General features: G+C 43.6%; 1 protein-coding gene across 3 annotated transcripts in view; it reads left to right on the top strand.

Annotated features, from left to right (window-relative positions):
* The window catches only part of PRICKLE2 (prickle planar cell polarity protein 2), a 426,571-nt gene that overhangs the window by 374,141 nt on the left and 38,582 nt on the right, over window positions 1-13,848 (top strand). For all 3 annotated transcript variants that reach the window (XM_060239449.1, XM_060239451.1, XM_060239450.1), the window contains one exon: window positions 6,036-6,899. In XM_060239449.1, the coding sequence (XP_060095432.1) occupies window positions 6,036-6,899 (864 nt within the window). The remainder of the gene's footprint in view (window positions 1-6,035; window positions 6,900-13,848) is intronic.

Raw genomic sequence — 13,848 nt, 5'->3', positions numbered from 1 at the left:
CCTTTACAACTGATCTCCAGAAATCAGATATCAGTCCCCTTGGAGAAAATGGCTGCTTTGGAGGATGGACTCTATGGCTTTACACCCTGCTGAGGTCTCTCCCCTCCCCAAATCCCACACTCCCCAAGCTCCACCCCCAGATCTCCAGGAATTTTCTTCTTGGAGCTGGCAACCCTATGGTACAGTCTTGTTCCCTTTACAGAAGTGCCCCCCCCCAATCTCTATCTTTAAAGATACGTTAATAATGAAACCGTGAAAGATGTGTTTTCTACCATCTCACCAAAAATGCTAATGAAAGTTGCCTTCTTCACTACAACACTGGAAGAAACCAAAGTGGGGCACCTCTTAGAGTACATGGTGAGGGGATGGGGAAGATAGGGTCGCCATCTTCTGCTTGGAGCCTGAAGTTCTTCTGGAATTACAACTGATCTTTAGGCTACAGGGATCAGTTTCCCTGGAGAAAATAGTTGCTTTGGAGGGTGAGCTCTATGACACATCTCCACTGAGCACCCTTCCCTTCCCAAACTCCCCTTTCTCCAGACTCTACCCCAAAATGTCCAGGAATGTCCCAAGACAGAGCTTGCCACCCTTCTTTAGGCCCTTTTCAGATCCGGAAAATGGCCTTGGGGGGAGGCTTAAACCCCTTCACTCTTTGTGCTGTGACCCTGATCAATATCAAATCCCTTTGTGCTTGATTTTTAGAGGGGAAGAAGCAGACCAGGATTTCTGCTTATAGAACACCTGCAGTGCCCACTGACTAGCCTTGACAGTTCTACCAACCACTAAGGAGAAGGCTATTTGTCTTCTTGCCCACCATGGGGTATCTGTTCTTTGAATCCGTACAGAAAAATGACAAAACTTACTAGGCCACAAAAGAAAATGCCAGTCAAACTGAGGAGTTGCATAAACTAGCTGCCTACTCACTGTGGACAAAAGAGCAAGAGAATACGTTTGTTGCATGATGTTTATTTTGCAGTTCTTCATTCAGCAGTTGTATGCAGGAGTCTCTCATGCTTCCATCATGGTTTTGCCTAAACAAAGGACACAGTATTTGTTATAGTGTGTGGTGAGTCTTGATCACATCAACATGGGTAGACAGAAGGAGACATTACTTATTTGTGCATACACACAATGCCATCAGTGTACATGACACATGGAGTTATATGAACAAAAGCAGGCAGGTCCTCATCCTCAAGGAATTGACATTCTAAAACTGGACAACGGGAAGGCAACAGAAGTTGTAGATGAAGGGTAGGGACTGGTCATTGGGTTACCTTTGGAAATAAGGATTAAGGGAATAAACCAAGGCCATGCAGAAAAGGTGAGTTTTGAGGAGGAATTTGAAGACAGAGGTGGCACCGGATACATAGATTCTACACACAAGGGATAGCAAGCTGGAATGGTTTCATAGGGCAGCCATGTTGGTCTGCCGTAGAACAGATAGATTCAAGTCCAGCGACACTTTAGAGACCGACAAGATTTTTGCAGTATTAGCTTTCAAGAGTCAAAGGTCTCTTCATCAGATAGAAGAAATACAATAGATAGACCACATCCTGAAAAACACAGGTGGTCCTTCTCAGTCAGTATTGTATTGGCCAACCTTTCTGGCAGTACACTTCAAAACTAAATCTCCAAGGTGTTAGGAAGAGGTTGGACTTTCTTGGTCTAGTTGACGTCTCTTAAGTTAGGAAGCTAGGGTCTGAATTTAGGTTCCATTTGTATCCCTTCCTTCTTCCACCAAGCTCAGAATTTTCTGCCTTTTGGGGCCACTGGAATAGGGTAGGCCAGGAGATGATGTCTTATTCAAGACCACCTAGTGATATTCTAAACCTAAGTTTAGCCTATGCCCAATCCCAACATTCTAATCAAAGTGTTTCACATACTTTTATCTGCCTCTAGGCAACATCAAACACAACATTCCCTCACTGTGCTGTTGAGTACAGATTAATCTGGTAACATTGCATTGGTTTATGTGTATATTTTATTTAATTATGTAAGACACTTCTGTTAGCCACATGCACTGCCTCTGTGACTGCGGGAACACACAAACGAGATAAGTAGCAGTTTGTTCTCTAAAGATGTTTTCTAGTCCAAAGACTGCTGCGCTATACGTACCTGTTGCTAAGGTAACAGCAGTCTCCCCCACCACCATATCCTCCCCTGAACTCAACTCAAAATAAATGTGTGCATAAGTAACCATGTGATAATTAATGCTTCTTCTGTAAAGTACATCTAGCTTTGATTTAACAGAATGATGCAGGCATACTGCAAGCCATGTGCTAAGACTATGCTTCACCATCATATATGCTTATGCTGCACTGTATGTGTCAAGAGACAGAGCTGCAAACTTCTGCTTTGTGGCCCCACTGCCCCTCCAGTTTACACTTTCCCTTTGGGGAAGGCAACACCATGGAGGTGACCTCTGATTCTGTTGCTGTTTGTTGGGAAAACAGCCTTGTTAGTTACAGGAAGGTCTGGGAACCTTTTCAGGCATTACATTTTTGGCTTGCCTGTCTCACTTATTGGGAGAGTGCAGTACCAACCATCTTTTCAATATGTGCAATCACCATTTTGTGTGAATCATGTCTTTTCCAACTTTGATAAGCAGGAACATAAACAAACCTGAGTTTGCTAAAGCTGTCATACACAAACCTCTGCTGTTTGTGAAATCAGCATAGAGGCTAAGACAGCTTCATATGTCCACTTGTGCCTTTGACTTTGGTAATGGCCACTGCCTGATCTCCATTGCCTGTTTCCTATCTGCTCTTATTCTGGAGGAGTAGGAACATAGTACTTTGCAGGTGAGGAAAATGATTATTTAAAGAACTTTTGGAAGAAAAACAGATGGTTCGAAGTAAGTATCCCAATGTTTTTAACCTAAAGTAAAGCTGATCAGGTAGTGGAGAGTGCTGTCAAGCTGCAGCTGATTTATGGTAACCCCACGGGGTTTTCACCGCAAGAGGGGATCAGAAGTGCTTTGCCACTGCCTGCCTCTGCATAGCAACCCTGGACCTCCTTGGCAGGCTCCCATCCAAGTACCATCCAAGGCCTACCCTGCTTGGCTTCTAAGATCTAAAAAAACCTTAATTGGCCTTTCTTTGCTAAATATGGTGGTACTGATCTGTGCCAATTTTGCTTGCTGCTGGTGTCATCTATGACAGATAAGCCTCACACCCCTATCTGTTGGGAAACATGTTTTTGAATGTTAACATCATAAAGGATTCTTTTGTTAATTTCCAGAGACATCTAATCCCATAAGCAAGGCATAGTGAGTTTCTTTCCTTCTTTCCTTCTGTTTTCATGATGAAAGTCTGATGACAAAGTAAACAAGTTGGGTTATTTCCTGGGGATACTATTTTCTTTCTTCATTTGGAGGGGAGGCTAGACTAGTAAAAATGGATGGGCAGTTATTATTAATGTTAGTCTGGAACACCACAGGGAATTCCACAGATGTGGGAAAGAATAAGTTCAGATTTTATTGCCTAACAAAAAAAACTTATTGTTATAATATTCAGAAAAGGCTACGGTGCATCATCCATGCTCCAGTGTCACAGTCTTGGGCTTTATTCTGCTTGAGATGGTGATGCTTGCTATGTAGATGCTTGTGTAAAGGCACAACACTGGACTGAGTTCAGATCCCCATTCAACCATGAAACTGGTTCACTGGCTGATTTTGAACTACCAAATTTGTTGTGGGGGGAGGGGGGGAAATGTACACTACCACAAGCTTCTTTGAGACACACAGTGGTAATGAAATAATACTGGAGCATTATTACTAAAGGCCAGCTGACACAAAGAAGCCAAAATGAAGACCAAACACATTTCATTGGCTCAGCGTAATCAGGTGAAGCCCAATGCAAAGTATATTATTATTATGCATAATGAAAAGAGAAGTTCGCTTTGCTCAACCCTTGTACCTTTTTAATTTTAGCTATCCACAGACAGTGAAGCTGACTGAAGGATAGAGTCTGGCTTCATGCTAGCGGCTATGAAAATGGGTAAATGGGCAATCCCACAATGCAATCCTAAATGGAGTTGCATGCCTATAATCATATTGACTTTAGTTAGCTTAGAGGGATGGAACTCTGTTTAGGATTGCACGGATTGAAATGCAAGGACAGCTTCTTCTTTTTAAGGAAGGGCACCACATAGCTTTACTTTTGGCATCAGAAAGACCTTTCTGTGGTGCCACAGTGAAAAATAAAACTTGTGCTCTCAGATGTATCACTTTAATTGGCATTTCTTTCATGCTCATGAGCCAGTAAGATAGGCATGCTTTGACATACATACATACCCTGGCTTCTGAAGAAGGAAGCAGATATGTCAGGCTGCCATTTCCTTTTGTGACATTGTAATAGTGTGCATAGTTGACAAGCTGGAAGGCCAAAGTTTGGGAACAGAGTGCTTGATTTGCATGCAGAAGATCTCAGGTTCAGTGCTTAGAAGGGGAGAGGGGTCTCCATTTAAAGTATCTTAAGACAGCAGGTCCGGAAAAAGTCCTTCTCTTCCTGAGATCCTAGAGAGTCATTATCAATTGGTAGACAGAATAGATAATAGTGTACTATATGTACAACCCAGTGTCAGACATATTGATATACCGGACCTGTAGTTTGATTGTATGGTATAGCTAGGGTTGCCAGCCTCCAGGTGGGGTCTGGAGATCTCTCATTTTTACAACTGATCTCCACCTGATAGAGATCAGCTCCCCTGGGAAAAAATTGCTGCTGTGAAGGGTGGACTCTACGGCATTGTACCATGCTGAGGCCCTTCCCTTCCCCAAACCCTGTCCTCTCCCAGATCCACCCCCAAAGTCTCCAGGTATTTTCCAACACAGACCTGGCAACCCTAAGCCAGAACAAGAAAGTCTTGGTTTCTTTCTTTTTTTTTTTTAAAAAAAAGATCATAATTAGATTAAGCATTTTAAAAAAATAATCTTTGTTTTCAAACTTAACACAGTATGATAAACACAAAATTTAAAAAAAAAGTTTCCTAGACATCCCTATCATCATTTTACTGGGCAAATTGATGTGTAGGAGCAAAACAATTTTGGTGGCTGGTCTTTTTTATCTTACAGTTGTGTAATTCTGATACTGGAAAAAGAAATCGGCCTGTTTTTTTTAGACACAGACTGAGAATCATACAGCATGTAAAGGGTGGGGAAGGGGAAGTAAAAAAAAAAAAAGCTAATTCTTCTGCCAGCTTCCTCCATGTGCTGTTCTGTGTGACTAAATCTGCTATCACTGGTTCTCCATATGCATGCAAAAACTTCTGTGATGGGAGGGATGAATATGCCTAATCATATATTCAGGGGCTGGACTGGATCAGACTCCTAAGACATTCTGACATAGGAACAGGCAGAGAGGACTAAAGGGACTAGAATTTAGACTGAGTAGAGTATAATCGCCCTTGACACATGTGCCTTCTTATGGAAACAGCCAACATGTTTCAAATTATTTTTTCTCTACAGTCACGACAACCAGTGACCTATCTCTAAAAAATAAAAATCCAATCTAGGAAGTGCAAGATTTTGCTTTGCAGGAGGTATTTTCTAATGCCCATGAGGTGTAATAGCCATTTTCCTGTCTACTTTTATTGTATACATTAGCAGAAGTCCCATTGTCTGCAACTCCAGTATGTCTGGATTCACTGTGTCCCTTCACCCATACCTATGGTTGCCAACTCCAGCTTGGGAAATTCCTGGATATTTGGGGCCAGTGTCTGGAACAGGAAAGACTTTGTGGAGAGAAAGGAGTTTAGTGGGGATGTGGTATCACTCTAGCACTTTTGTTTGTCCTAGACATTATAGTATAACATAGAGTCTACCCTCTAAAGTGGCTGTTTCCTCCAAGGAACTGATCTTTGAAGTCTGGAGATCAGATTTAATTCTGGGAAACCCCTTGATAATCCTCACATACCCTGGGGTTGGTAGCCCTACCCATCCCACTTAAGGATTTGTGTCAACATAAGAGTATAAATGTTTATCTCAATAAACTGATTTGTATGGTACTTAGAAAATTTCTGTTCCTTGTTCAAAGGCATTGATCAAGGTCAGATGACTTACGACGGCCAACACTGGCATGCTACAGAAACTTGCTTCTGTTGCGCACAGTGCAAGAAGTCTCTTCTTGGGCGACCATTCCTGCCAAAGCAAGGGCAGATCTTCTGTTCAAGAGCATGCAGCATGGGCGATGACCCTAATGGCTCAGATTCGTCAGACTCTGCCTTCCAGAGTGCTAGAGCCAAGGAGTCGCGACGTAGTGCCAAGATTGGCAAGAACCGGAACAAAGGAGAGGAGAATGCGCTAAGCCAGAGCAACCAACTACAGGTATCCTCCAGCAGGCTTTCTGCAGATGTAGACCCTCTCTCCTTGCAGATGGACTTGCTGAGTTTGTCCAGTCAAACTCCTAGTCTAAACAGGGACCATGTATGGAGGAGCAGAGATGAACTGTATCACTATGGGAACAAAATGGAGCAGAGTCAGTCACAAAGTCCTTTGCAGCTGCTCAGCCAGTGTAACATAAGGACTTCCTACAACCCAGGGCAGAGTCCAAGTGTCCAGCAGGATCTATGGGGCAAACATTTCAGCAACCCAAAGAGAAGTTCCTCTCTAGCCATGAAAGGACATGGTGGCAGCTTCATCCAGGATTGCAGAGAAGATTATTACTCAGGAAGGCTACGGTCTCAGGAGAGTTACAGTGACATGTCCAACCAGAGCTTCAGTGATACCAGAGGGAGTTACAAGGTCTCCAAATATGGAGAGGAGGAGGACACTAGTATTTCTGCACAGCAGTGTCGAACCAGGCATCCAATCAATGCACTGAAATTCACTGAGGAATTGACACCCACAGAGCAAACACCACGAGGTTCAATGGAGTCTCTTGCTCTTTCCAACGCCACAGGTAGGTTATTGTTTATTTGCTTCTCTTGACTAAATTTTGTCCGGCAAAATGGTTTGATGGGAATATTACCATGCTGTGCTCTCAGCTGGAGTAAATAATGCTATAGTTACAGAGGTCTACAACAACTTGAACTATGTGGGCTGGGTTGCAGGCTGAGCTGGATTAAGTATTCTGCCAGATTTCCTATAGACTGTGTTCCTAGGCCAAATGGATAAGTCTTTGAGGAATACAGAAACTCTGCTGCTTAGAGAGAGATTTTGCATGAGATAATGATGTTCATTTGTTCTCATGCCTTGCATTGGAATAATACTGAATGCTCCAAAAACCATGGGCATCCATTCTCTCCTTCCTTGCATATTTGTTCCTAGAATCTTCTGATCTGTAGTCAGACACATTATCCATTGCGCCGTTGGCCCTGCTTCCTTGCAAGTTTGTTCCTGATGATATCTCTTCCTAGTTAGAATCAGTTCTCTTGTTTAACCCCCTAACATACCAGTTTTCATTCAAAGGTGGCTAGCTCTCTGTGGCTGAGAGATGTCTTCGGAGACAAGAACAGCATCCAGTTGTTAGATGCCTGAGGTATTTGGAGTACCTTGCTTATTCAGGTGGCTGCAATGTGTGTGTTTAAATCCCTGCATCTCTTCCTCCTGATATGACAGTGGAGTGACAGTTTTCAGATAACAGGACTGCAGTAGCTGGCAAGGAATGAGGAAGAGAATGGCTTTGCCAAATATACTGCAGCCCATTTTGAGCTACGGGGAAGGAGAAATTAGCCTCTGTTTCTCAGTGAAACCTGGAAGAGGAGAAGTCTCTGTGAGCATGATTCAGCAATGGGCTATGCTCCTAACATACAAGGCAGGCTTCCCAAGGGAAGTTTTGACAATTGGTCATGTGCTTCAGCCTTTGGGAAATTTATTACAGTTGGATATCTGTATGACAGTCATCTGGGAGCTGGGGAGGGGGCTGGCTTTTGGACTATCTGGCTTGTGAGGACTTTGAAGCCGGGTTTTTATACATCCCTGCTTCTTTTTTACACTCAGCATTGAATGTTCTTTTTGGATAAGGACAAAAAGAGAATACTGCTTAGCCTCTCTCAGGCTTAGCTTTGACTACTAAGGAAGATCATAATGTTCAGGAAGCCTTTTTTTTTTTTTTTTTGCTGAAATGTTTCAGAAGATCCAACATGGGGGCCTTCATGTCTTTGTTTTGACATTCTCCTTCTAAAAGGGCCCATGTTCATAATTAGAGCAGTACCAGTGGGCTGGGCAGGAAGGGGAGAGAGGTGTCTCCATACCTAGGAGAACTCTGACTGCTTTCTCCTATAAGGAAAAGTGAGGTAACAAAAGGAAGGCTATTGTATACGTGCAATGCAATCGCATTGCCATGGAAATCAAGCAACATGGAAACAAAGTGCAGGCACATTCTGACATTGGCCATTATAACACATAAGGAGTGGGGCAAAGTGCACAAAATACTGAGGCTCTAGAAATGTGCATCCTGCCCCACCAAAGGATGTTCAAAGCAATTCTACTCTCAGCCCATCCAAATGCCTACCAGAGACCTGAACAAGGCAACCAAAAGAACTGCAATCTCCTGGCTTGCCTGGCCTATAAGGCATGGGGAAATGTAGCTGATACCCATTTTCCTGTGGCACTTTTGTCACACCCTCTGTTCCTTGTTCTGCTTGGGTTCCAGTTCCTCACAGAGAATTACATGGGGCTGGCTGGGAGGGCTGGGGCTTTTACCGTCCTCCTTGCCAACTCCAGCTCTTGCCACACATGGTCACAGCTGCCCAGGTTTATTCTCAGGATGGCATATTCTTTGTTATCTGCTCCACTAGAGGACTAGGGTTGCCAGGTCCCCCCTGGCCACCAGCGAGGGATGGGGTAGGGTTATCAGATCCAGGTTGAGAAACTCCTACAGATTTGGGGATGGAGCCTGGTGAGGACAAGGACTTCAGTGGGGTACAATGCCACAGAGTTAATCCTCCAAAGTATCCATTTTCTGTAAGGGAACTGATCTCTGTAGTCTGGAGTTGAGCTATAATTCCAGGGGATTCCCTGACCCCACTTGGAGGCTGGCAACCCTATGAGGAGACAGACGCTCAGCATCTCCTTTGGATTGCTCAGAACACCCAGAAGTGCACCACAGAGTAAATGACAGTACAGTCAATTATAGTAAATACTGAACATGTAATCCAACACTGGGCATATCCACACCACACAAAAACTGGTTTAATAGTAATTCCATCTCCCTGCCAGCTCTGGGTTGTGAAACACCTGGAGATTTGGGGGGTGGAGCCTGGGATGGGCATTTGGGGTGGGGGTGGGGACTCAGTGGGATATAATGCCATAGAGTCCACCCTCCAAAGTAGCCATTTTCTTCAGGTGAACTGATTTCTGTGCTCTGGAGATCAGTTGTAAATGTGTGAGATCTCCAGGTCCCACTTGCAGCTTGACAACTATATCTGGAAGCAATAGCTCTGTGAGGGAGTCTGAATTCTAACAGAGAAGTCTTCGCATCCAGTACAATTCCCAGGATTCTTTGGGGAAATCACTGACAGTTAAACTGGTACAAATCTGGTATGTCTTATATTATAGCTTTATCCATTTAGATTAATCTGCTGTGCATAGTTCGGGCAGCATTACATTTCACAGCTAGAAATGGAACTTCCAAAAGTCAGCCCCCCCCCCCCCAATTATTATGTGGTTGGGAGTTTAATCCCACCCCTGTCTCAATTGGCTCTTGGCTACATTACAGTCCTGACTGAATGTGCTCTCTCTCTCTCTCTCTTTAATAAAACATTTATTTTAAATACAGACAATAAAACAATAAGAAATACAACCATACCATAAAACAATAACCAAGATAACCATCAACAGTCTTGTTACAAAACCTAAATTCACAGTTACCAACCACCTAGTTTTAGTTGCATTGAGGGGATTAGGATATAATTGAATATGCTCTCTCGAGCAATCTGGAAGATTTGCAGTGGCCCTATGATCTAAACTGAATGTGCTCTCTGGAAGGTTTCAGTGGCCATTCTTGTCTGCAGTTTGAGTCAATGGTGGAAACATCCCAATAAAGGAAAGGGCAGTCATTACAAGCACTCTGGACCTGCACCCGCTTATTTGCATATAGGTGCAGGGAGCAAATTTCAGAAAGTGACGAGCAGAGAGAGTGCTGAAGGTAGAATTTAAAAAAAATATAGCTGCTGCGTACATTCCTTTCCTTTGTGTATATATTCTGTATCTGTCAATCTCAATGTCGAACAAGTTGCTATTATGAGAAAGGGGTGGGTTTTTCAATCAGTCAGTCAGTTTTGTATTGTCAGAAAAAGATGGGTTGTAACAATCGTAGTATGAAACAGAACAATAACATTAATATTGACAGTTGCAACCATGATAATTTACCCTATTAGTATCCAAACGTTTTTAGCAAAACTTTGCAGTTACTGCAGGCAAGGTAACAAGCTTGTAAATTAGGAGGTTTTTTATGACTGATAATGAAACAAGAATTTTCTGCTGGGTTGACAGAGCATAGATCTGTGAATGTGTGAAGCTGCCTTAAACCAAGTCAGGCCATTTGTCCATCTAGCTGAGTACCACCTATTCTGACTGGCAACTGGTCTTCAAGGTCTCAGGCAGAAAAAGGTCTTTCCCAAAACTGCCACGTTGAACTGGTGACGCTAGGGTTTGAAATGGGGGTCTTCTGCATACAAGTGTTCTACCACTGAGCAATGGCTCCTTTGTCTAGCAAATGAAATAATCTTAGGCCTTCTGTCTTCATAAAGATGACAGGTCAGCAAAAGAAAGTTCTTTTGAAGCTTGTGGTGCCAAGTTTGTGTGGCATTTTGGCAGATAAAATTGCTTGCATCATTGCTGACTAGAGTTGCCAATTTTGGATTGGGAAATTCCTGGTGATTTGGGGAGTGGAGCCTGGGGAGGATGGGGTATAATGTCATAGAGTCGAACTTCCAAAGGCAGTCATTTTCTCCAGGGAAATTGATCTCTATTACCTGGAGACCTGGAGACCAATTGTAATTCTGGGAGATTAACAACTGAGAGCCAGTGTGGTGCAGCGGACTCTAATCTGGAGAACCAGGTTTGATTCCCCACTCCTCCAATTCAAGCCTGCAGGGTGACCTTGTGCCAGTCACAGTTCTCTCAGAGCTCTCTCAGTTCCACCTACCTCATGGGGCATCTGTTGTGGAAAGAGGAAGGGAAGTGGATCGTAAGCCACTCCAAGACTCCACAGTGGCAACCCGATCCCTCCATTCTATCCTATGGGCCCATAGGATAGATTGAAATCCATGTCTATAAAGGACAGGGACCTCTTGGCAATGGTTATCCAACTGTGGAATATGTTTTTTAACTTCATTTCAGCAGACAGTGTCATTGAGTTTCTTCACAGGTCAGATTAAGAGTTTTAAAAACTTTCAGCAAGTTTATAATCAGGGCACATTCCTGTCATGCCCCTCCCCCCCCCCCCACACACTATGTTGGTGCTCTATCGGCAGTATTTTCTTAGGTTTACTGTTGCTGCTGTTTTTAATTTGCTGGAGGTGGGTTTAGGATTAATTTTGGTTTTATTTTTCATTGTTCTGGGTATGCTAGTATTATTTACTATGCAATGAGCTTTCTTGGGCATGAAAAGCATATAGAATTATTGTAAATAAACAGACCCACTGATAACTGAGTTTGATTCATCTGATATATTTTTGTAATACCTCTGAAGAATGGCAGTAGTCATTCAGTGGTGTCAGAGGGCAATAGAATCTCTTCTCTGAAGGTACCTTCTTAAATCAGGAACACATTTTGCTATACTGCGATGGACGATTTTTCAGGATTTTTGATAACCATGACTGATAGGGTTGCACTCGTGTTGATCTTACAAGGGAAATCCAGTCATATACCACACTTTTCTTTTTATGACAAATCTGGAAAATGTTGGCTTGTATATCTGAAAGCTGATCTCATCTGCTGTTCTATTCTTAGCTGCGTAACTAGCCCTCATTAAGAAGATCACAGTTCATCATAAAATGTATGAGCTAATAAAATTCAATACAGTGAAATACATAATGTAAAGCCTTGGGTTAATGGAGTATGATTGTAGGTATAGAAAGTTAAGGACCAGGAGTGTTCCCTGATGGAAAGTGGTTGAAAACGTTCTGTGTATACACTTATATGGGCTTGTGTATGTATATACAGAGCCAGTTTGGTGTAGTGGTTAAGTGTGCGGACTCTTATCTGGGAAAGCCGAGTTTGATTCCCCACTCCTCCGCTTGCACCTGCTGGGATGGCCTTGGGTCAGCCATAGCTCTGGCAGAGGTTGAAAGGGCAGCTGCTGCGAGAGTCCTCTCAGCTCCACCCACCTCACAAGGTGTCTGTTGTTGGGGAGGAAGATAAAGCAGATTGTGAGCCGCTCTGAGATTCGGAGTGGAGGGCAGGATATAAATCCACTATCTTCATCTTCTTTATCTTCATATGTATGTGCATGCTAAGAGATTGTGACATGTTAACCAATCACAATACAAATGTATTCTTTGATTAGGGTTTACCATAGAGATGGGCACAAACCAATCCACAAATCATGATTCATGCATTAATTGGGCCAATTTGGGGTTTGATCCAAACCAGTTCATTTGGTTTGTTTTTGTGGTGCATTTTTCCAGACAGCCTGGTGCTGATTCAATCAATTCCTAGGCAGTGCACTGCTGGGGTAGATTTCTGGAAGCCCTAGAAACACCCATAGCTGTTGTCCATAGCTTGATTGACAGCTCTGAGAGTCAATCATGGAGCTCCCATTCTGCTCTTTGGGAGAAGACAATCTGACTCAGCTGGTTTCACTTTGCAGCACAAATAGAGAAGTGTTAATTGTCATGAGAGCTGAAGCTGAGCTTTCCTGGGGGCACCTGCTTTTGCTGGGGCTATAACTCAGACATCTCAGACTTGGAGGGTGGGTGGAGGAGAGCCTGCTAAAGATTCACAGTGAATTTTACACCTCTCAAACCAAATGAATCAATGACCCACAAACTGATTTGGGCAACCATATGAACCAACACAAACCACCATTTCCCCAGTTTGTGCCCATCCTTAGTTTGCCACTTATTCAATTCCTCAACGGTTCCTCAGTGGAAGAGGCTTCCTCGGGAGGTGGTGGGCTCTCCTTTCCTGGAGGTTTTTAAACAGAGGCTGGATGGCCATCTGACAGCAACGCGGATCCTATGAATTTGGGGGGGGGGGGACGGTATTTGTGAATTTCCTGCATTGTGCAGGGGGTTGGACTAGACGATAGGGTTGCCAATCCCCAGGTGGGGGCAGGGGATCCCCCGGTTTGGAGGGGCCCCCCCACTTTAGGGTCATCAGAAAGCGGGGGGAGGGGAGGGGAATGTCTGCTGGGAACTCTGTTATTCCCTATGGAGATTTATTCCCATAGAAAATCATGGAGAATTGATCCACAGGTGTCTGGGGCTCTGTGGGGGGGGGCCTGTTTTTTGAGGTAGTGGCACCGAATTTTCAGTATAGCATCCAGTGCCTCTCCCCAAAATACCCCCCAAGTTTCAAAATGATTGGACCATGGGGTCCAATTCTATGAGCCCCAAAAGAAGGTGCCCCTATCCTTCATTATTTCCTATGGAAGGAAGGCATTGAAAAGGTGTGTTGTCCCTTTAAATGTGATGGCCAGAACTCCCTTCGGAGTTCAATTATGCTTGTCACAACCTTGATCTTGGCTCCACCCCTAACATCTCCTGGCTCCACCCCCAAAGTCCCCAGATATTTCTTAAATTGGACTTGGCAACCCTAATAGATGAACCTGGAGGTTCCTTCCAACTCTATGATTCTGTGATTCAGTATAGAGGCAAGTCTCCTGCTACAACCTCCTAATCCTCACCACTACTTGAATGAGCAATTTCATCTGGAAATGACATCACTGGTGTAGGAAGTCC

The sequence above is a fragment of the Heteronotia binoei genome, chromosome 5 (assembly GCF_032191835.1).
Source record: "Heteronotia binoei isolate CCM8104 ecotype False Entrance Well chromosome 5, APGP_CSIRO_Hbin_v1, whole genome shotgun sequence".
In the NCBI taxonomy this organism is placed as follows: domain Eukaryota; kingdom Metazoa; phylum Chordata; class Lepidosauria; order Squamata; family Gekkonidae; genus Heteronotia; species Heteronotia binoei.
This window is presented reverse-complemented; position numbering and strand designations above follow the sequence as displayed.